The sequence below is a fragment of the Oculina patagonica genome, chromosome 7 (assembly GCF_052425735.1).
Source record: "Oculina patagonica isolate OP01 chromosome 7, crgOcupat, whole genome shotgun sequence".
Lineage (NCBI taxonomy): Eukaryota > Metazoa > Cnidaria > Anthozoa > Scleractinia > Oculinidae > Oculina > Oculina patagonica.
The window spans coordinates 30711794-30734364 of record NC_135764.1 but is presented as its reverse complement, the minus strand read 5'-3'; the positions used below and the strand labels follow the sequence as shown (position 1 = coordinate 30734364).

The window sequence follows — 22571 nt, the reverse complement described above, 5'->3', positions numbered from 1 at the left end:
ACACAAGAATGCATTTAAAAAAGGTAAGACGTGTTTTATTATTAAGTTCTAACTGAACTCCTTTGCTCTGCGCCATGCACTATTGTCTGCAGACTACAGAGTGTCCTTTAAGATAACATGCCCAGTGTCACATAACAAGCGCACTGGCCTAGACAGGGCTCGAATATAGGCTTCTTCATCCACAACCATATAAAGTACATATAAATCGCGGTTGTTAGTAATCGGCGTAACGGCGGAACAAGAATCGGCGTAACGAGATTTTTTTCTTTTTTGTAATTACTTTAATAATTTATTGCTATCACGAAATTTTAAAATTAATAAATTCTCACTTTCCAGAACTGCAGACAGCGGTACCTGGAACCTATTTTTTTTTCTTTTATTTCACACACATAGGCCGCAATATCGTTTATGGCTTATATCGCTGTTATATGATCTCTGGACTTAATTACCTAAAACTGGGCAAAGAAACAAAGAAACAAACCGAGTAAATATATTCCACAACATAAAGGGCACCCACATCTTCTTAATCCGTCGAAGTAGATCTAGAGCCATTATTTCGAGTTTATTTCGAGTTAGGATTTCAGGGAGAAGCGCGACTGCCCTTCGGACTTTCTCGCCCGAATCGAGACAATGAAACGTACAAAGCCGAAGCAAGTCAATGAAGCCGTTGGAAAAAAATAGACAGGCCTGAAAAGTTGCTGATTTTTGCCGAAAAAGTCAATGAAGCCGTTGGAAAAAAAAAAGTTGCCGAAAAGTCAATGAAGACGTTGGAAAAAAGAAAGGCCCGAAAAGTTGCTGATTTCGTAAGAAAAAGAAAGAAAGAAAATGAAAAGCCCGCAACAAGGGGTATTTTCAGTTGGTCACCCATCCAAGTACTAACCCCGCCCATCAGGGCTTATCTTCGGCGATTGGACAAGAACCGTTGCTTTCCATGTGGTAAGAAAGAGTAAAAAAATTAAAATTGCTTTCTTATAATAATAAAACTAATTCTGTATTACGATTTAGATAAACATAAATATGCCGCTAATGGCCAAGGACTGCTTCATTTCCTGTGCTAAATGTGAATGAGTTTCCGTGCATTAAGTACAAATAAATTCACTGTCACCCACTTAAATAAAAAAAATCGTCTTAGCGCTGATGTTGCATGCTATTCTACACGGGAATAAGCATTCTGCCTTAAAAGGCCCTATGTGCCACGAGGTACGAGGAGGATAGGTGAATGAGCATTCTGCCACAACTGTCAATCAACAGCAAAAGTACAGCCGAACAGAGTGTACCTATTAAAACAAAAATAAAAACTGTCCGTAATTAGATGGGCTCTTCTTTTCAAATCATGAGCTCCAATGAACAAACAATTTAACAGTGTGAGAAAATTTTTTCCTGACTCTTGTCAGTTCGTATTAATTTTTCAAATCTTTTACTGATCTAGGAAATTATCCGTTAGGACATATAATAACACTTGAAGCCGCAGAAAACATTCAAATAAAATTCTGATTTAGTCTATTGAACCAACAAACTGAATTTAGAATTGATTCATGAGTTTATCTCTAACTTCCGTGAAGGGCAGTAAAATTGTTTAACAATTTTCTTTCGATTCCCCTAGAGAAAAAAAACGAATTTAATACTTTTATAGTAAAAATAATGACTGCATTATAAATGCTGTTAGCCTTGTTTTCAAACGTATACCTAAATCTCTGAAAGCAACTTAACCTTTGAAATAAATTATTTTTAATAATGGCGTTCAAACATGTAAAAATAGTCATAGCCGAAATTGGATACTGGGGAGTCGTTGAATTAAATTGGCTTTGCACTTGAACGCAAACCATTCTATTCAGTCAAACTTAGCCATGGTAATACAAAAAGAAAGTAATGTCTAACTCTCTAGAAAAAGAAGCAATTAACTTGCCTTTTCACACCTAAAAGTAAAAACGTAGAATAATTTTATTTTCCAATCTGAGTCATTTACAAAGTCAGAGGACTTAATGATTCAAACTAAGTCACTCCGAGGCTAAAACAAATTAATTTTACATGCTGACGATTTTAAGAACAAATTTAAAATGAAAATAGAGGTTATTTGTTTTCGCCTGCGTAATATTCCTTTAAGTGTTCATTTCTCTTTGTCCTAAACACAAAAGCTAACTCTGTCAAAGATCATTGTCTGACGTCACACATTGAAATCGATTAGTTCCACTGATTGATTCAATGTCAACTTTCGGCGCTGATTTTTCTATTTTAATTAAAATCTAAAACAATAACCTGAATAGATTTCCTTGATCGGAAATTTCCGTACATTGGGAAGATATTTATCCCCATTTACCAGCCGACTAATTCGTTCTTAATCATTATTCTGTCTCGCTTTAATTTGTGCAAAAGCCCGCTCCTCTTTCAGGTTCAAAATTAGATCTCGTTAATTAAGTCGATTGGACATTGTTGGCAAAGGAGGCACTTTGTTGAATCAAAAATTGCGTAAAGGTAAATACGAATCAAAAGGTCTATTTTTTACTATTGAACATACTTAACTAGTGAATGTGGTAGCTCGGCTACTGTGTTAAGATAGGACTCTCCGCACGCGAAGAACGAACACAGTTTGCGCCGAGAGAAGCCGGTCAAGAGCTGCTGCGAAGGACAAAATTAGGTAAGTTGGCTATCACCTTTACGGCATGCAATCATCCTGTTACAGATATCGATCATCATGATAAATTTTGCATTAACTGAAAAACTCGGGGAAAAAATCCGAGTTCCAGATGGGAAGATGGGATCTTTTTCCGAGTTTTTCAGTTAATGCAAAATTTATCATGCTATATTTCGTCAGAAAGACTCACTTGATAGACAGATATCATCAAAATGATATTTAATGCTGAGAACGATTTGATAAAACAGTTAATTGTTCAATAGTTAATCGTTCCGGGGGCAATGATAAAAGTTTTAAAGAAATCAATCTTTTTTTTCAAGCGTGACTATAAAAAGGAGCATGAAAATGACGCTAATTAAATGAGCACAAGTTTTATCGAAAAGTAATTTTAATCAATTTTGTCGTCGTCTTTCTTTTTCGATTTGTACATTTACAGACTTCAAAATAAGTTATTGCAGACATAAATATATTAGTGGTATTTTAGAAGGAAAAAGCTTCTCGCTTACACTTCTCAATCAGATTCAGCTATTTTTTTCGAAATCATAACTTGTCCGAGTTCAGGATTTTGCTGCAGTAATCGCGGTACTTTTTGTTTCTAGCACATTGGTTTTCTTACCAAGATATTAAGAGCATTTTGATATTAAAGTTTTTGACTTAATTTTCCAAAGATTAAGATGTTTATTTATCTAGGAGAAATTCAATTTCGAGGCTTATGTGAAAAATCACTGATAGTTTGTTTAAGAAGAATGCGCGTAATAGTAGATTTACAAAATAAACAGTAGATATTGACTGCGAGGGGGCAGGCGAGTGTGCGCAGCTGCAAGCACTGCTATAGAAAGATGCTAGATAATATTTGATACTGCATGAAATAAGAATCCGTTGATATCGAGTGAATAAGTAATATCCTAGAGACGCGAGACTCTGACAAGGTATCAGTGTCCGCGCGTAAATTCCGGTCTCTCACGGTAAAGTGTAGGAGGCCCTTTATTTTACTGTGAAGGAGGGGAGTGAGCGTTATCCCTTATCCCAATAATTGTGAGGGCAGTTATCCCTTACTCCCAAAGTTACCAAAGCTGTTATCCCTATTATTTTGATTTTCATTATCCCTTATTCCTAAAGCCTCTAACAGGGCCTCGTACAGCTATTATGTGAATAGAATGCTAGCCCATCCTAGTTTCCCCTGTATTTTTGCAGATTTTCTTTACAATTCATCGCTGTCATAGTAAAACTTTTTTTTTTAATTTCATCACTTGCATAATGCGAAGCTTACCTTTTCGTTGCCTTTTTTTCTTTTTTTTTTTTGGGGTCCGTCAGGACCATAGCAAGTTAACAACTTCACGATGGACTTTATGATAAAAGCAGTGGTTCTTGTGATAGCGTGCGTAACCTTTATGGAAGTACAGGTAAGGAAGCATTCTGTCTGCACCGAATTTAAGTACTATTCAGTCGCTTTTACCAATATAATGTTTCCGAATCATTATCTGGGTCAGGCTAATAAATAGTAGGGTTTAATTATGTCACTTAGAGACTTGAAACATTTTCGCTGAAACTAGGCCACGAAAATACTAAAACTCGTTTTCTATCTTTAATAACCGAGAATTGTGCGAGAAGGTCGTTCGATTTTTTATTTTTAGTATATTTAATACGATAGAAGAAACCTCGAGCTTGCAGTCTAATTGTTAATGGACAACAATGGAAGAACTGTATCAATCAGATTCAAGGATTTTCGAAAAAACACGTTGGGTGTCTTCTAATTAACAATTAGACTACGAGCCCTTCTATGAGCAAATAGTCACGGGCGCAGCCGAGTGCTCCTCAGCGGGGCGGTGTCTATTGTTTTGTGAACTCGTTGAGTCCAAAACCTTGCACTTTGAAGACAAAATCAAATTACCGCTTAAGGCTCGCGGCGCGCGACTGTTTTCTTCGGCGATGTCAGTGGGAGAACCAATCAGATTCGCGGATTTCCATTAGAACACAGCTGAGTTTCTACTAATATCTGTTATTGCGCATTAAATTTGCAGGCCGCTGAAGACATTTTAACAAGTCCTGGTAAGGAATGTATAAAACAAAAACTTAAGGAAAAATCCTTCTTTTGTTAGTCCGTTTAGGGCTTAAGCTTTTTTCTTTTCATTCATTTTTGCAATTTTACCGTTATTTTGTAATCTTTTTTCCCTTTGTTTGCCACTAAAACGCTGGCAATGCTTTCCTAATTTACAGAAGGTGGATTTCGTTACAAATATCTTGGCTGTTACAGAGACAGGTCATCGCCTCGAGCCCTCCCCGAGCGCTTATATAACGCCAAACAGTACGTTAACTGGAAAGTTGAAGGATATAACTTGAAAAAAGTGATTGATGTATGCGCTGCGCATGCGCGTAACAGAAGCGGCGTCTCTTTATTTGGTGTACAGTTCTATAAAGAGTGTTGGGGAGGTGGCAAAGGATCACAGTACGATATCTACAAAGAATCGAGCAACTGCTTCTTAGGAGTAGGAGGGGCTTGGACCAACGCTGTGTACGAACTCATTTGTAAGTAACTGCTTTTCGCTTATTTTTTAATAACTAACTCAACTTTGTTAAACGAAGGTCCGTCGGACGTAATTAACGGTCTAACAACTGTCGTACTAGCTTGCCTAGCAGACGAACACAAACAAAATAGTGATTACTTAAGCTCATCTGAGACGCAGACCTCTTACAAACTTCGTGGAAAACTGGAGAATCCCAAAAAAGAACGACAACGAACAACAAACTCAGCGCACATATAACGCGGGGGAGGCGAGCGCTCTCACCTCTGTGTCAAGTTTACCTGTAACTCTCATTAACGAATCCTTTCGCAGCCAGAATCAGCAGTCAATGATAAACACTCAGTTATTCACTCGGGCTTGAGATACATGTAGGATGGGTGGAAATTGACATGATGAGTAAAACAGCTGAAATAAAAATAAACAAAATCTATGGAATAATAAATTACAAGCAGTGGTGAAAACAAGCGAACCCACAAACTACAATCGGCGCTGTGGCCGGGAGCTACTCTGATAAACAGGCTGGACTGCAGAAATATGCGATTGTTGGAAAATAACGGTGAACACACGGTAACTACGAACGACGTTGAAAATTGAACAAAAATGCAAATGATGGCTAACACGCAAAACTCCTATGAGAGATTCCTTTGTACCTAATTAATAAACCAAAACTGTGCACCGGGTATTAGATCCAACAATATCTACTGCTTGGGCAAAACAACACAGGCTGGACATCGATCTCTACAAAAACTCAAAACAAAAAGAAATTGAGCCATTTTGGAGAAAACGCCAAACTGTTACGTCTGAGAAGTTGAATCAACTCTAAGACGAAATTAGAAAAGCCAACGGCTTGCGCCTTACTATTGTGGTTTCATCTCATATTTGATTGGTTGTGACTCGACATACCTTCCTGCTGCGAAGAAACATAGGGCGTGGCGCTCGCGTTGAAGGAGTACGCCTGCATTTTCTCTAACTCGCCTTTTGCTTCTCTTAATCGAGCGTCCAATTTATGCTTAAACGTGCATGCTGTGCGGACGTTAAACGAATCAACTAGCGCACAAACGTGGTTTAGATAGTTTAATTTTCGCACATTCTTGGGTAGCTTCTTACGCAGACGTTCTTTGGACTCGTCACGTCTTGGGGAAGGAACGCGTGATTGAGCCAAAGAGGAGTTGCCCAGGAGGCTAATTACTGAGAGAAATTCTCTTTTTTTAAATAGGAGACAAAATTTTTATGCTTTTATCCAATATTTCTTAAGGGCTATTGTACATGTGTTTAGGTATTTTATCAAATGTTTGTATTTATCTACTTAATTCTGTTCATTAGGACTGGAAAGCCTTGATTGGGAGAATTAATAAAGTTTTATCATTTATAAAATTTTTATCATTTATAAAATTTTATAATTTATGTCTTATAAAATAATACTAACTTGTTATTTTATCAATTCTACAGCTGATTGTGAAGTCAACGGTTTCACGTATAAAGATGGAGAGCCGTTTTACATTCCTCAGAACCCGATACAGAACGACGTCAACATAACCTGTCAATCATGTTCATGCAATCAAGGCGCTACAAGTTGTCCGAGCACAATCAAATGTGATTTGTTCTCTAAAGTTTCCTGTGAGAGGATAAACCCCGCGCCACAGGGAAAATGCTGCCCTACGTGTGGTAAGTTTATTTCACGAGTAAGGATGAGCCCCTCCTACGGGGGGGGGGGGGTTATGTTCCCTTGTTCCCCCAAAAACTCCCCTGTGTTCCCTTCTTCCTTGAAAGTATTTTGACAACTTTCTGACTCCTGTTCCCTAAAATATCAGAACCAAGCTTTGTTTTTTTTTTGTTCCCTTGTTCCCAATTATTTTATAGCTATATTCCCTTGTTCCCTGAAAACGCAGCGAGGGTCTAGAGAGATACCCACTGCGTGATATGAGCAACGCGCTGGACTCAGGATCGAGCTGTCGTGGGTCGGGCTCTGTCCGGGGTGTTGGTGTTGTGGTCTTAGACAGGGTACTTTATTTCTGACTCCAACAGTGCCTCGATCGTTTCCATTCAGGTTTATTTATGTTTAGTCAAAAAGTTTCCATCAGTAAGACAAAAATATCATCAGGTAAAAACCCACGAGGAAGAACCAAATTTTTAAAAACCCGTTAGGCTTAAATTTGTCTCTAACTGACAAATTTAATTAAGCCTAACAGGTTCTTAAAAATTAGGTTCTTCCTCGTGGGTTTTTACTATACTCCTAGTTGGTTGCTATTGAAATGTAAAACACCGCCACCAGATGGGGCCACAGAACGAAAACCCGGGAAAATTAACATAGTCTTGTATAAACTCTTTTTAAAATCCTCGCATTGAATTTTATGAAGCAAAAATACTTATAGATGCATGCCTCTAGAAAGAAATTAAATTTGTTTTTCCGTAAGCATGATGTTATTTTTGTCCTAGTGTGGAAACTTTTGACTAAACACAAATATCATCTGGAGCCCGTGTTTAGCGCGTTGGAACTGTGGGCCCAAAATAATTATATCACACTCATAATATGTCACACCTTAAATATTTTTCGCCTGTTTCCTAGACGCATTACCGAGTGTCTTGTATACGCAAATCCGTAGGTGGGTTTTCTGCAGAATGTAGAACAGGCCTTATGCATGATAACTTCCTATGCTTAAAATTCACCACCAAGCCTCGTTAACGCAAATTATTCTCAACCTTTCTCCTCCATCATTATGCAGTTTTCACGAGGGCATTCTTTTCATTTTTGCTGCTTTTGGAATTCGTTCATGATAATATTTACAAGTTTATACTTCGAAAGCGAGGCTTGGTGGTGAAACTAGCCAGTCTGACGTAAAATGCATAATTGCTATTGCGTTTAGGTATACATACAGGTATACTTGGTTGTATTGTTTATTTCCCTAAAGAATAAATAAAACAAGTTTTACAACTCAAGTAGTTCGCTAAAGTGTTGCTCACTGCCTTTACTTGTTTACAATTTTTTAACCCTCGGACGTACAAGGGGGGGGGGGGGATGCCACCCCGTAAGGTTTTTTTCCAATTTTGAAAAAAACATTTACCCTACAATGCTGAAACTTTGGGTAGTTGTTCATTCATCCTTTGCGAAAATTTTGATATGTCAACCATGTGTCCATGGTATATGACGTTGCCATGGCAACGTCATAAATACAAGCAGGTCTTGCCAAAAATCGTCATTTTTAACATTTTTCTTGATTTTTTCCAGTTTTTTAAAACAGAAGTGTAAGATTTGTTTTTTTTTTTTACATTTCATAAGCATTCTAGCTTGATTTTGCATCAATTTCCGTTATTTTGACGTCACAGCCAAATAAAATTATGTCAACTTGTAGAGTAAGCTAAGGGCTTTCTTCTCAGAACAAAATAATTCCGCTACGCCTAAATATAACGAAAACTCCGGGGAGGGGTTCCATCCACCCCCCTCCTTGTACGATGATGGGGGTATGAGTTTGCTTGTACGTCCGAGGGTTAATATCATTTCTTCGGCGGCTGGGATGGTGTATCGCTGGGGTAGCTTTTAACTTTATAGCGTTTATTTCTTTCAGCTTGTTATCACAAAAACACTCAATACAAAGATGGTCAGACTTGGGTTGCCAGACCGAATATAGGTGAATGTTTTGAGTGCACATGCGTCAAAAACGAACCAAAGTGCGAGCAAGTACACTGTCAGGCGGACTGCCCGAATCCAGTTTACGAGCCTGGGAAATGTTGTCCATTGTGCAGTAAGTATATATGTTGCAGGTTCAATTAGCCATGTTCAAAACGAGCAGGGGACTGGGTACGAATATTCAATATCGATTGCACTGAAAAACTGGGCCTGTCATCTGAAAGAGCATCCAAAAATTAGTAACTCAACCAAGTTTGAGAGTTATTGGTTAAAACGCAAAGGCATGGAACTCTTTTAAAAATCGTTAAAATAAGAGAGCTTAGTATGGCTGGATGGACAGCTGTCCCTCCAATCCACACTAAGCTCTCTTATTTTAGCAATTTCTAAAAGTGAACCATACCTATGCGTTTAAACCAATAACTCTCAAATTTGGTTGAGTTACTAATTTTTGGATGCTCTTTCAGATGACAGACCCAGTTTTTCAGTGCAATCGATATTGAATATTCGTACCCAGTCCCCTGCTCGTTTTGAACATGGCTAATTGGTTTTCAGGTAAATCCGTTTCCAGCCTTGTTCAAGGCTGTTCACAGTCCCCTATTTTTTTTCGTTAAGTGGTTGAGATCGATCGTTGAGTTCGAGGGGCCGCCATCTTGGTTTCTTAAAGCTGGGGAGCTGACCGCGTATAATTTATTCGGCTTCAGACCACCAAAACTTGCTGACCGCGTATAAGGAATTCAACATGGCCAATTCGAAACAAAGACCCTAAGATCCTTTTATCTGATGTGAGGGCCTCCTGTGGGTAGGAGCGCTGGGTATTTATAGCATTTTCAATGACTTTTGAAAATAGGAAGTGACGAAGATTTGTGAATACAAAACGTTTTTTGATGGAGCTGCCATTTAGCTGCCAGACAAGGAAACGTATTTCACGGGTTTAAGTGGACTTATCACGAATATAAAGTAACAGCTAAACAACTTACTTACTCTGTTCGATTCAAAGTTATTTTTCATAGACAGGAATAATGTGCATACTATCGACTCCTCTACACTGTGTACACTCTACAGATCCCATTCTTTGCGGCAAAGCATCATCATTTTAAATTGCATTCAAAAAATGTAACTTTAAAACAACTTTCGTGAAAGCCAATTGAACCGAAACCGTCGGGAACCGCTCTAAGCTGCTCTAAATTCAAGATCGAAAGTAACCAATAAAAAAGTTTCCAAAGACGCTCACATCTGCCGCAAGCTTGATGGATTTTTAAATTTTGTTTTGTTTGCATTTTTCAACGTTATTGGTTCCTTTAATTGTATCTTTAATTTTTCCTGTCGTATACTAGGGTATTACCCACTATCTTTAAACTCGTCATTTATTTTTTATTTTTTCTCTCTCCAGACCCTGGCGCGCCTGTCACAGAAGCCTCCTTTACAATCCCTGAAGCCACTACTAGACCTGCTCCGAAATTCCCGCCATTCCCTGGTTTCCCTGGCAACCAGAAACGTGGTCTGAAGATGAAGCATAGGGGCAAAAGGAGCAACTAAAAACAAACAGGTCTGTTACTATTCAGTGCAGTAAACGTTTATGCTATTACTGTTATTATTGTGTCATATATCAACCTAGTAAAATGGCCCTGCTCACAACGAGTCTCTCGTAGCTCAGTTGGTTAGAGCGCCCAAACGGTATCTGGGAGGCCATGGGTTCGATTCCCGTCGGGGACTCAGATTTTTTCTTTGTCCCACGCTCGTGTCATGTTGATTAATTTCTTCACTATTTTTAATACCACCGAGCTTGAAATTTACCATCTTTATTATTTATTATTGTTGTTGTTGGTAATTGCTGTAGATGTTTTTTGTTGCTGTCACGGTTGCTGCAACTTCGTGGTAGAACATTCTGAAGCCATTGAGGGCTCAAGTGAGGGGAGGAGAAGAGAAGATGTTGTCGAAATGTTTTTGGTGCCCAGCTTTCATTAACTCTGAATGAGCACGAGCAAGATTTTCAGAGTCTCGATACTGATATGGTGTTTTACGATTTAACGTGCAGCCCTCTTGTGCAGCTTTCTAATACTATCTATCAATTTTATCATCATTCTTTCTACCAGCCTTTTAGTTACGTCCAGGATTTTTTGTGTTTCATGCATGTTTTAACAATTTTTTGTTTTTCATTTGCAGAAACGGTTTTGTAAAAAATGCACCAGTCCAGTGGAACAGAAGACTTATACATTATTGTAATCATATACTATGTGCGTCGATGTTTGAAGAAAACAATATTATTCCAGGGAGCAATCTCGTTTGACTATGAAAAAATAAAATAACAATATTTAAGCCATTAAGTTTTGAAATTTTGTGTGTTTTTGATTGAGGGCCCTACCTCTGACAACCCAACCCCCACCCCCTGCCCCTTCCACCCACTCCGTAGAATGACTCTTACTGGTAGTTAATTAACACGTCACACTACACTTGTAGGCATTCACATCATGTTTAATGTAGTTGTATAGTTCTGTTAATTAACCATGACTGTACCACTTGCAAACCTTATCATAACAGAACCATTTATTGACCACTATTTACTAATTTTAATTTTCATCCTATTCACCATAAAATAAAATGACATCTATTTTGTGTCAAGCTATAACTCTAGATCTACGGCTATAATTATAATTTTAGCTGAAGACGTCAAATCGCCAGAAATCGATCCACCGAGGTTTCTCCTGCGAGAAAGAAAAGATGTTTTAGCAAAAAATAAGTCTACCTTTTTTAAGTGCAAATAATTATTATGCGAGCTTGTTGACCGCACGCAATTCAGTTCACAAATTGTCATGATTTGGGCTCGAGCAGTCAGAAATAGGAATCAACAATAAAATAAATTGTATTGTGCACATTCTCACAAACAAAATAAAAAAAAATACAAAGGGAAGTACTAAACTTATAGCGAGAAGCAGCTTTCTTTAGGTTTTATTTTTTGCTTCAATATTAAACTATTACACATGTGCTCTATTATTTTAAGTTTCCAGGCTCTTACTTACCGCGTCTCATTGGGGCGGGAATAGTCCGGGTGGAGGAAACACTGGTGGGGGCCTGGGCGGCTCCTTTGGTGGAACTAAGGAATGACCACACAATTATAAAATCACTCGAGGGTAGAATATCATTATATTTTATTTATTGTTCCCATCTGTCAAAATGGGAAGTGCAGCTTAAATAAGCGTTGAATTATCGACAATATTAGCATATTGGCTAGACTATCTTAATATTTAGCGTTGTACGTGTTATACATAAAAAAAGATACATACTTTAGATAATTAAATACTTTAACTATTTTATCTACATAATTTATTTAATTAATCAACAAATTTTATTTTTTATTTCTGACTGACCGACCGACTAACTGACTGACTGATTGCCTGCGTGCCTGCCTGCCTCCTCCTGCCTGCCTGCCTGCCTGCCTGCCTGCCTGACTAACTGACTGACTGACTGACTGACTGACTGGCTGACTGACTGACCGACTACGGACTGACTTACTGACGGACTAACTGACTGACTGACTGACTGACTGCCTGTCTGGCTGCCTTCCTGCCTTTCTGCCTTCCTGACTGACTGACTGACTGACTGACTGACTGACTGACTGACTGACTGTCCACTGACTGTCCGACTGACTGACTGACTGACTGACTGGCTGACTGACTGACTGACTGACTGACTAGCGGACACGGAAGGTTGGATGAGATAGTTTTGGCTTGAATTATAACTGTTGCCCCTTGTTAATACCGCTGTCCCCACCCCGGTAAATAAGCCCATCAGCATTTTGAGCACAATAAAACCACTTTTCTCGGATTCAGATTATTGTTCAGCTTGAACTATGCAAAACTGGATTTAAGACAGATACCGGTGACAGCATGTTTGGAAATTAGCATCTAGGATGTATGTAAGTATCTAATGGAAAACATTAAATGTAGTAAAAAAAAAAAATCCTGACACTTACCAGTAAAGATAGGTTCACATTTTGGCACTTCGTCCTCACCACATTTGCATTCCCACTGCTCGCGGTCTCTAACAACTTTGAATGTTTCTCCAGGTCCGTACTTGGTCTTGCCATCACCGCAGACTTTTAAAATATACAGACAGAAAATAAAAGGTAATTATAAATTAAATGGAATGGGAGTTTGAAACAGAATAGTTACTCGCAGCAAACGCAGGCATATGTAATTTTCTTTTTTCCATTTCGTTTTGTTACAGTTGCATTTATTAATGTTGTTACGTGAAATGTGTATCCCTAAAATATTTTAAAGTGCTCCCTTACTTACTTTTCATCATCCCATTTGCAAACTTTTTGGAGGCATTTTCTTGGTGTTGAATTGAGGCACGGCGCTAAAAAGGAAGGGCGGTGCAACACGCTTTAAGCTTGGAAAAAAAAAAAAAATTTTTAAAAAAAAAAAAAGGGGGGGGGGAAAAAAAGAGAAAAAAAAAAAGGGAATTCAAAAAAGGAGCGGGAATGGGGATACAAAAATTGGGCGATGCGTGATGCGGAGTCGGACTAGGTCGAGTGCGCTTCACGGCAGCAAAGTGAAAAACATGGCGGCGAGTGAGATTCGATTGCTGGTGGAGAAAAGTGATTGCTACGCGGAAACAGCAAGAGATTTCCACAAAATTATTTTGGGAATAGAATGACGATATGTTTCCTCAACTCTCAGAAGTTAAAGAGTAATCGATTCTGTGAACAGTAGTGTTCATTGGTTGCTTATTTGGTTAGCTATTTAGTTGGTTGATTCGATTGGCTGTTTGATTAGTAGGTTGGTTAGTTAATACGAATGGTTTGTTGGTTGGTTGATTGGTTGGTTTACAGTTGTTTATTTTGTGTTCCTTATCATTCCTTACCGCATTTTTCAGGGCAGCACGTCGCTGCTTCGTCCTTTTCTTTCATTGGGCAGCGAACTGGAAGTTTATTGCAGTGATAATACACGAATTCAGGTCTTCCATGTATTCCATCTGGACATGTTTTCTTGTTACATATTGGACTGCTTGAAAACACCTTTTCTTCACAATTGTATTCTGCATTAAAGAGATAAACCCAGTAGTGATAAATGAAAACCCATGGCTAATAAGAAGGGAGGTTTTCCGATATATTGTAGAAAGATTAACGTTCCTGATACTTAAGCGTTTTTTATGGGATTCCTAGCAAGTAGCGCAACTTAAAATCCTACTTTTTGAACAAAATGTATACAAAGCCACATTAAAGTACTTTTCCCGTTGGTCATCGTAACAGCGCAATTTTTTTTTTTGCGGATACAATCAATTTTTCGGGAAGTCTTTTTTTGCAGATCTCCGGGAAGATTCGTACGATATGGTGGGGTATCAAAAAAATTGGAAACAAGTTTTAAAGTTTTTTTTAAGCTAAATGTTTGTGAAGTGTAAAATTGTAAATTATAACAAACAGCACCCGTTCTTTGGTATTTCCTTTTGTATTTTTCTATTGTAATACGTGGGACAAAGAAAACAACTGAGTCCCTGACGGGAATCGAACCCATGACCTCCCAGATATATATACCGGTTGGGTGTTCTAACCAACTATCATTATTATTATGTCCATCCGTACTTCTTATCAATCGACGACAGTAACCGTATCCCTCGTAATGTCAGTTTTAAAAATGTCAGTGTGGGAAAATTGCCTGCACAACCGCGCTGCGGAACGTATCTCGACAAAAATGTATCCATGTCGGTCTCGTTTTGTATCGAAAAAATAACTCTTCATTTATCTTTCACTACTCACCGTATGATCTCTTTTCCCTGATCTAGAGGAGAAAAAAAAGAATAAATGAAATCATGTTAAAGACCGCATACCATAAAATTCCGGTTATAAGCCCTGAGTTTATACAACTTCTTAAGGGTTCTGGGTGGGCTTATAAGCGGAATAAAAATTTTGCTTTGAAACGAGCCACGTCAGTGTTGATCAAAATACGTTTTTAAGTTAAAACTCATAATAAAGAAACATTTAGTCATGTTCAGTACTGTCATCCTGCAGAGGTGGGTTTATAACCGGAATTTGTTTACGGTATGCTACAACAGCGTGTCAAAAACCTTAAGATTGCTTTTAATTAGGCCTCTTTTACGCACCTTTTCGGCAAGTCGCGTGCTGTTGTTCTGAGTCAACGTGCTACTCCATGTCCGCACGAGCCCTTTGCAGTTGATTATTTTGATTATAATTTTACGACATTCATTTGCAAACCTCACTTATGAAAGATGAAGGTTACCTTCGGGTTGCCATGACGATTGTAGGTCGATATTACATTGAGGTTAGTCAAGTAGCCCCTATTTCAAAGATGTATAGCTTGTATGGAGATCATATTTCGTCTCTTCCACAAAACTGAAACTGAATTCGGATTTTTTTGTTGTTTCTTTTTTCTATACGACTGTGACAACTCAGTTGTTTTAATCATTAATTCTTGCTTTTTAATTTTTGATCTCAACTAGCAGGAATGCCAAAACGCTGAAAAAAGGCCTTGCCTATACAAAAGAATCCTTAAGCAATAAAGTCAATAAACAACCATAAACGCGCCTGAAAAAAGACTTGCCAATTTTTTGATCATTTTTATCTTATCTTCTGTCATTTATTTGGTGAAACACACCGCGAGACCATTATTTCCCATCCTATTGTTCTGTTATATATGCTTCAGTCCTTTCAGCCTGCGGTTTCGAGTAACTAATTGTTTTTAATTGATCGAACAAAGCCCGCCAAAAATATTGGCTTTTCGGTGATTTGAACTGAAACTTATAAAAAGCCAAAAGCTTTCTTTCTTGATTCTCTAGACGTTTCGTTGCTAAAAAAGAATAAAGCAAGATAAATTAAAGTTTACATATGGACCAATGTAAAAGCTAAAATCGATTTCAGTTCTATCACAAGACCTTTAAACAATATAGGAGTCAAAACAATGATGTCGTATCCCTTTTTTAACCTTCCTTGTTAAGTTCCGCTTGTCGTATGGTTGATTGGCATAGCAATAAGTAAAAGAACGAAAGAGAGTTAACAAACCTTGTCTGAGATTCTTCCAGCAAACGTTGAGTAAACTGCAATGCTGGAAAACAACAAAACGATGGCAAACGGGAGCTTCATGTTGGCCGTCAAACTCAGATACAATTGTGAAGAGGTACTTCGCGCTAACTCGTTTTTAAATGATCAGAATGATAGATATATAGAATTTCTAATTACAATCTCTCTTTATTGTACAATGTCGATCATATTAAAAGACAGCTTCGATGACCGGAATTAATTTCCTTTGATGTTGTTAAACAGCGGTTTAAATAGTTAGATAAACTGCGATAATTAATTTCGCTTTGAGTAAATCTAATCCTTTTGCGTGATTTCACTTTTCGTTAATTAAAATCTAAAAGGCGGAAATTCTGAAAGAGTTCTTAGGAAATCAAATCCATCAGAATTCTGGTTTTGTTATTATCCAATTGTTCTCTTAAATCCGGTTCTAAATATCAAATATTGAAACTGATTAAAACTTGGAAACTGAAAATGGATATAACTACAGAGTATCGATGTTCTTAATATAAAGTGTTTCCAAAAAGCTTTGTCCCGACTAAAATATGTGTATATTAGTTTAAGTTTGGTTTTCTAAATTACTTTTAGCTTACTTGTCACAAATGAACATTTGATCAAAATATATTATTTTCGATATTGGTTTTCAATGCATTGGATAATTATCTAACTACAGAGAAAAAATACACGAATCGCGTATTTTGTTTTGGATATATTTATTTTGATTAGTCGGTTTTTGTTTAATCGTGATAAGGTGTGACTTTTCCTTTACGATTGTTTGATTTGCTGCCCTTCCTTTTTTGTGAAAACCTTACGCTCAACAGGCAAATTTTAATTTAATTGAGATGAAAAGTAAGGCCGGCGCACGTTTCCAAGGAGACCTTAAATTCATATTGAGCTCCAGTTTACTTGCAGTCGATTAAATGCTTGTTTCAAAATCATTCACACCGCCTCATGTGCGTCATAGAAGGGTAAAAATAAAAAGTAATAATGATTCAAAACAGTGACGACCTATTATCATTATTAATACGAAAAAGTACGTCAAAGTTAACTAACAAATAAAGCCTAGTGTCAAATGACTGTTTAAACAGATCCAAGACTGTCTGTAATCCGCGTACTACACATTTGCTTCTTGCAGACATTTCTCTGTATGTTATTACTTTTAGAAATATCATTAGCTGCGTTAATATCGAAAAATCTTTCCTGTTTCTTACAGTCAAAGAGTTTCGCTGCACATTTACTACATATCAAACAACTGAATGAAGTGATGTCTGTTACAAGCTCTCAGTCTACTGGCCTTCCTTTTAATTGACGATATTCGCACAAAATACATTAAGAGCATCTTGCACAGAGAACACACTCGGCTGTATGGAAGTCCAGTAAACGTGATGTTACACGAGGCAAATTTTAGGGGGCAACTGTATATGTTGAACTAGTCGATTTTCAACACTCAACATATCTAGTATGTTGCAGGTTTTGAAAGGAGTTTTACGTTGGAGCAACAAAATATTGCCGTTAAAAATCATTCAGTGCGCCAAATTACAACAAAATTTAGTTCTAAAGCATCGATGTTGCGTTAAAAATCGTCGCTTTAAATCGTCTCGTCTCCAATTTAACGACCAATTAGTCCGAACGCAGTCTGGGTTAAGATAAGACTTTCACAAAGTCCTTTTAATTTTTTTTCTTTGGTTGGTTGCTCGCGACGAGGTCGACTTGGAGCAAGTCTAAGTTAAGACATGGTTTGCGGCTAAAATAAGGTAATAAGCTAGCACTAGGCGAAGCCTAAGTTGTTAGTTTTCTTTTTACAGCGCGATTCACAGTTCACGTGGAACACGTCATAGACCCGTGACGTGGGCAATAAAGTTGGGTGAAACCCGGTTAAGACCACGAATTCCTTAAACGCTGTCAGGACTTCGTTTTAAGACTTTAAATATCGGCCCAAAGAGTCCCCAACACTTGGAACTTTCAATTCGAGCAGGGTTAAAAAGAGAAACATAATCCTTTATCTGTTAGTTTCCATGACTACACAAATTCTTTGACCGGAAGAAGCTTAAGGATCTGCTGACATTCAATCCCTGACTCATCCTTAGTCCCCTAAAGTAAGGAAATTGTGTAACGTGTTTAGAGTGGACTGGGAACAAGGCAGAATGACGGCAGAATTCAACCTCGGTAACTGCAAACTTCGGCTTTAGTTAAAAAAAAAAGTCACACTCGTTCTTTCCTTGGCCATTAATTTTTTTGTCTCTACATTTTTTTGTTATTCGCTGTTTTCACCGCTCCCATAATACATCTTGTTTACCCCCCTAAATTTTTGCATAAGCATTGTTTTCAATCGGTGAGGGTAAAAAGCGGAATGAGTTTGCGGAATGGCATGTGGCATGAGTTGCGGAATGGCATAATTATGCGGAATGTAATTTACGCGGAATGATTCATTGATATAAATTATACCAAAAAGCGCGCCAAATTTTAAAAAAGAAGCCGCCTTGTTAAATACTGCTGGACGAGGAAACTTCCATTGAACATCGTTGTAAAGATCATTTCCCCGTTGAAATCAACGATTTACGCCGAACAGTACCAGAGAAATTACTTTTGCTATATTTGCCGTGACGCTTCCGAGGACTTGAATTTTCGACTAGCTGGCGTTGGCTGAGTACAGTGTGAGCAGTTCTGTAAACGTGAATGAAATCTCTCGTCTATTTGCCTCAAAATACAGAACGATATTCGTTCTAAAGCTACGTACTTCAAGGCAAGACACACAACTGTCAATTTCAACCCATTTGAAGAGAAGTTTTTAAAAAGACAACGCATTTAAATAAATGAAAGCAAGTGACGTGTTGTTAGTCGCCTGCGAAATAATGTGTGACCGTGTCACTGCCTTGTTCCAGGAATCGTTTCTTTCTAAATGAAAACTTGCTTGGTGGGAAAAAGGTAGTGGCTTCATTGAAGACAACTACTTTTGGTATATTTCTAGCTTTTTATTACAGCGATGAAAAGATCGTGACACGGCTTCTCCGCTGGTGTGACACTATTTACACCGCAGTGGATTTTATCGTTGTGCGTCTCGTGATCTTTGCGGTAAAATAAAATGTATATTTAGCGAATGATTTTCTTTTCGTAAGAGAAAGCCAACAAGTAGGCAGTGATAATTACTCGCCGGATTCCTTATCGGTAAATCTGCAATGCGAGCTAGATCTGAAATACGATATAGCTTGTTTTTACCGTGCAGTGACTATAGTCACTATATGGAAGTTTCGCTCTACTCGTTCGGTCGGTTGCCGCTTTTTAAGTTTATGTTCAAGTCTTCCACTGAGTTTATATAGTCTTCATAATGGCAGGCGAAAAGCTAGTCTCCTTCGGAGCCCGGCACTCGGGCCGAACTGGGAGCGTTGCGTGATTTCAGCCCGAGCGGCTGCGAAGGAGACTAACGAAAAGCAAGGCTAGAAGACTTCTAACAAATACGCTGTAGTGTTCGTAATCTCTCTGCTTTGTACCCTGTACTTACTGAGGCTGAGATAACATCCGCCAAAACTCGGCTTTCCGTCTCGATGTTTTGTTTAACTTACAGTATTAAAGGGTCGCGTGTAAATGGTAACCGCTACATGAATATTAATACAAAGATGTATCCGAGGCATTTTTCGGTTCGTAAAAAGATCTACGGTCGGATGCTTTTCCGTCGCTGTTTTATCTTTTGACTAAAAAAGCGATAAACCGTCCACAGAATGGGAAAGCCTTAGCATTGGGGAAACACTGGCCGCCGGAATATTTTCGTTGAATCCGTGAAGAACATCATACATGAAGTCAAAGACTCTATGCTATCTTCAATCGATTGTCATCACTAAGCCCGCAGTATTTAATAAAGCGGCTGCTATTTAAAAATTGGCGCGCTCTTCAGTATAATTTATGTCAATACGTCATTCCGCGTAAATTACATTCCGCATAATTATGCCATTCCGCAAGTCATGCCACATGCCATTCCGCAAACTCATTCCGCCTTTTACCCTCACCGGTTTTCAATTTCTCTTGGGATTTACAATGACGTACAATCGTCCCAAGAGAAATTGAAAACAATGCTTATGCAAAAAATTTGGGGGGTAAACAAGATGTATTATGGGATCGTGAAAATAGCGAATTGCATTTCTGTATTTTTTTTTTACGAAAGGATCCGTAACAATTCTAGCAAAATGTAAACTCTTGCACTGGCCGGGAATCGAACCCGGGCCTCCCGCGTGGCAGGCGAGAATTCTACCACTGAACCACCAGTGCTAGTTGAATTTTTCGAAAACTAAGTAAAGATATGTTAAGTATAAAGCGCGAATTTATTTCCCATGCTTTAAATTTAACATGATATCAATTTCCATTTCCACTTTTACGATGGGGACTAAATAAAAGATCTGATTGGGGTTAACCGACCAGAGACAAAGGGCGAAAAATATAACTGACAACCGACAAATTAAAATAATTTAATTTTAACTGACTACCGACATGAGAGGCCCCTTTAATTATTTCAATTCATACCCGACTAGCGACGAAGGGCGAAAAAAAGAACTGACAACCGACAAAGTAATAAAAATTAACTGACTACTTTTCGTGTCCACGTCTGAAGAAATACAACTCAATGTGGTGGGCAGATAACTCTAGAAGCAGATAGTGAACCTTAAAATATTTTTCCTGTTAGAAAGGGTATCAATAAGAGTGTTAAGCTGGAGATTATTGGAACGTTTAGTAAAATAAGATTTTGCACTGGCCGGGAATCGAACCCGGGCCTCCCGCGTGGCAGGCGAGAATTCTACCACTGAACCACCAGTGCTCCATAGCTGACATTTAATTTTGTTTTAGAAGCTAAGACCTCTCTTCTTTTAAGCCAGTGTTTCAACAATAAGGAAAATATTTTCCATTTTTTTACTGACTGTAACATGTACGTGTGATTCCAGTTGTTGAGGATTTGCGCCCATTTCCATGTCTGCATGTAGGTGATCATCGCTAGCCTAAGGAATTTTAAATTTTGTTCACTAAATATATACTACGAGCGCTTTTGTTTTTATTAAATATCAAACTTAATTTTACAATGTCATATAATTAATGAAATATATCTAGATAGGACAATAATAACGACAGACGTTTCTAACGAAGTAGGAAGTATATAGAAGTTCATGTTAAATGCTGGAAGCCATTGTGCATCAAGTGTGCAGGGGGCATAGCTCAGTGGTAGAGCATTCGACTGCAGATCGAGAGGTCACCGGTTCAAACCCGGTTGCCCCCTTTAGTAATCGATTATCAAATTTCAAAAAGGAAAAAATTATTTTAAAAGGCTGACAATTCATGATTTTTCACGCTCCTAATTGTAATACGTCACGACGGGGTGCTGACATCAGTGGTCAGGCAAAATTGATAAACACCGCAATAGCTGATAAGTATTCAAAGGAATATTCATAGCTTTAATTGCAAATTAATTAATACAAAATAAAAAGCAAAATAAACCTTGCACTGGCCGGGAATCGCACCCGGGCCTCCCGCGTGGCAGGCGAGAATTCTACCACTGAACCACCAGTGCTTGATAGACTGAGGTGTTATTACTTAGAGAAAATATCTTCTTCATTCATGACAGTGTTCAGCAGAACAAACAAAACTATTCCTCCAGCCTTGCGTGCGACTCATGATCACAAGCTTTTATCACGATCTTTTCTAATTGACGCCACTTCCGTACACTCCATGCTTCCTTCAGTATACCCGATGTACACTGACATGTTTACTGACGAAAAAGGAATCCTGCTACAGGTCTATAAGACCCTTCTATTTTCTTGGCCTAGCCTGACGTATACTGATCCTTAAACGGTCCCTTATATACATCATGTCACGTCCTAATATATCACCCGTACACGACTTTGTGTACTGACTGTAGAAGACCTCAGATACGGGACAGTATTCGCATTATTTTGCGCTGTGATTTTTAAAGCATCGATGTTGCGTTAAAAATCGTCCCATGTAACATCACATTGACAATGGTTTCATCGACCGATAAGTTTTTGCAGTCAAGGTTAGGACTTGGTTTGTAGCTAAATTAAGGTAATAAGCTAACACCAGGCATAGACTAAGTTGTTAGTTTCCTTTTTACAACACGAATCATAGTTAACGTGGAACACGTTTAGACCCGGTGTAACAAATTAAAGTTCCTTTTGGCTGAAACTCGGTTAAGACCACAAATGTATTAAAAGCTGTCTACACTTCACTTTTTGTATCGTTCCAAAGAGTCCTTTATTTCGAGCAGGGTGGAAAAGGAAAACATCCACCTTTATCTGTTTGTTTCCATGACTACACAAATTACTCTTTGACCAGATGAGGGGACTGCTGTAAAGCTGACTCATCCTTAGTCCCCTATAGTAAGAAAATTGTGTAACGTGTTTAGAGCGGACTGGGACAAGGCAGAATCAACTTCGGGATCTGCAAGCTTCAGCGTTAGGTAGTTTAAAAGGATTCCTTGGCTATTCATTTTTCGTCTCAACATTTCTGTTATATCCTTTCTTTCTTTCTTTCTTTTTTTACAAAAGGATCCGTTACAATACTAGCAAAATGTTCGAAAAATGTAGGCTCTTGCACTGGCCGGGAATCGAACCCGGGCCTCCCGCGTGGCAGGCGAGAATTCTACCACTGAACCACCAGTGCTTGTTGAAATTATTTGGAAACTAAGTAAAGATATGTTAAGTGTAAAGCGGGAGTTAGTTTCCCATGCTTTAAATTTAGCATGATATCCATTTCCATTTCCACTTT

General features: G+C 38.2%; 2 protein-coding genes and 5 non-coding genes across 8 annotated transcripts; 2 read left to right on the top strand and 5 right to left on the bottom strand.

Annotated features, from left to right (window-relative positions):
- The first annotated feature begins 2359 nt into the window (after positions 1 to 2359).
- On the top strand, positions 2360 to 11099 carry LOC144660046 (uncharacterized). 2 transcript variants are annotated; one of them, XM_078520601.1, is made up of 8 exons: positions 2360 to 2635; positions 3947 to 4035; positions 4654 to 4681; positions 4850 to 5158; positions 6604 to 6819; positions 8718 to 8894; positions 10170 to 10327; positions 10947 to 11099. In XM_078520601.1, the coding sequence occupies exons 2-7, from the start codon at positions 3973 to 3975 to the stop codon at positions 10313 to 10315; spliced, it is 939 nt and encodes a 312-aa protein (XP_078376727.1). In that variant the 5' UTR covers positions 2360 to 2635; positions 3947 to 3972; the 3' UTR covers positions 10316 to 10327; positions 10947 to 11099. The 2 variants fall into 2 exon arrangements, with proteins under 2 accessions (XP_078376727.1, XP_078376725.1); XM_078520599.1 differs by having other exon boundaries at positions 2364 to 2635; positions 10170 to 10325; positions 10943 to 11099.
- A 131-nt stretch (positions 11100 to 11230) lies between these two features.
- LOC144660811 (uncharacterized) lies at positions 11231 to 15928 on the bottom strand. The gene is made up of 6 exons (XM_078521538.1): positions 15795 to 15928; positions 14535 to 14556; positions 13643 to 13816; positions 12750 to 12872; positions 11797 to 11870; positions 11231 to 11481 (listed from the first exon to the last, which is right to left on the bottom strand). The coding sequence occupies exons 1-5, from the start codon at positions 15873 to 15875 to the stop codon at positions 11803 to 11805; spliced, it is 468 nt and encodes a 155-aa protein (XP_078377664.1). The 5' UTR covers positions 15876 to 15928; the 3' UTR covers positions 11231 to 11481; positions 11797 to 11802.
- A 4070-nt stretch (positions 15929 to 19998) lies between these two features.
- On the bottom strand, positions 19999 to 20069 carry Trnag-gcc (transfer RNA glycine (anticodon GCC)). The gene has a single exon. It is a non-coding gene; the product is annotated as a tRNA-Gly (tRNA).
- A 473-nt stretch (positions 20070 to 20542) lies between these two features.
- On the bottom strand, positions 20543 to 20613 carry Trnag-gcc (transfer RNA glycine (anticodon GCC)). Its single transcript has one exon. It is a non-coding gene; the product is annotated as a tRNA-Gly (tRNA).
- Positions 20614 to 20994: 381 nt separating this feature from the next.
- Positions 20995 to 21066, top strand: Trnac-gca (transfer RNA cysteine (anticodon GCA)). Its single transcript has one exon. It is a non-coding gene; the product is annotated as a tRNA-Cys (tRNA).
- Positions 21067 to 21286: 220 nt separating this feature from the next.
- On the bottom strand, positions 21287 to 21357 carry Trnag-gcc (transfer RNA glycine (anticodon GCC)). The gene has a single exon. It is a non-coding gene; the product is annotated as a tRNA-Gly (tRNA).
- A 1038-nt stretch (positions 21358 to 22395) lies between these two features.
- Trnag-gcc (transfer RNA glycine (anticodon GCC)) lies at positions 22396 to 22466 on the bottom strand. The gene has a single exon. It is a non-coding gene; the product is annotated as a tRNA-Gly (tRNA).
- Between the last annotated feature and the right edge of the window lie 105 nt (positions 22467 to 22571).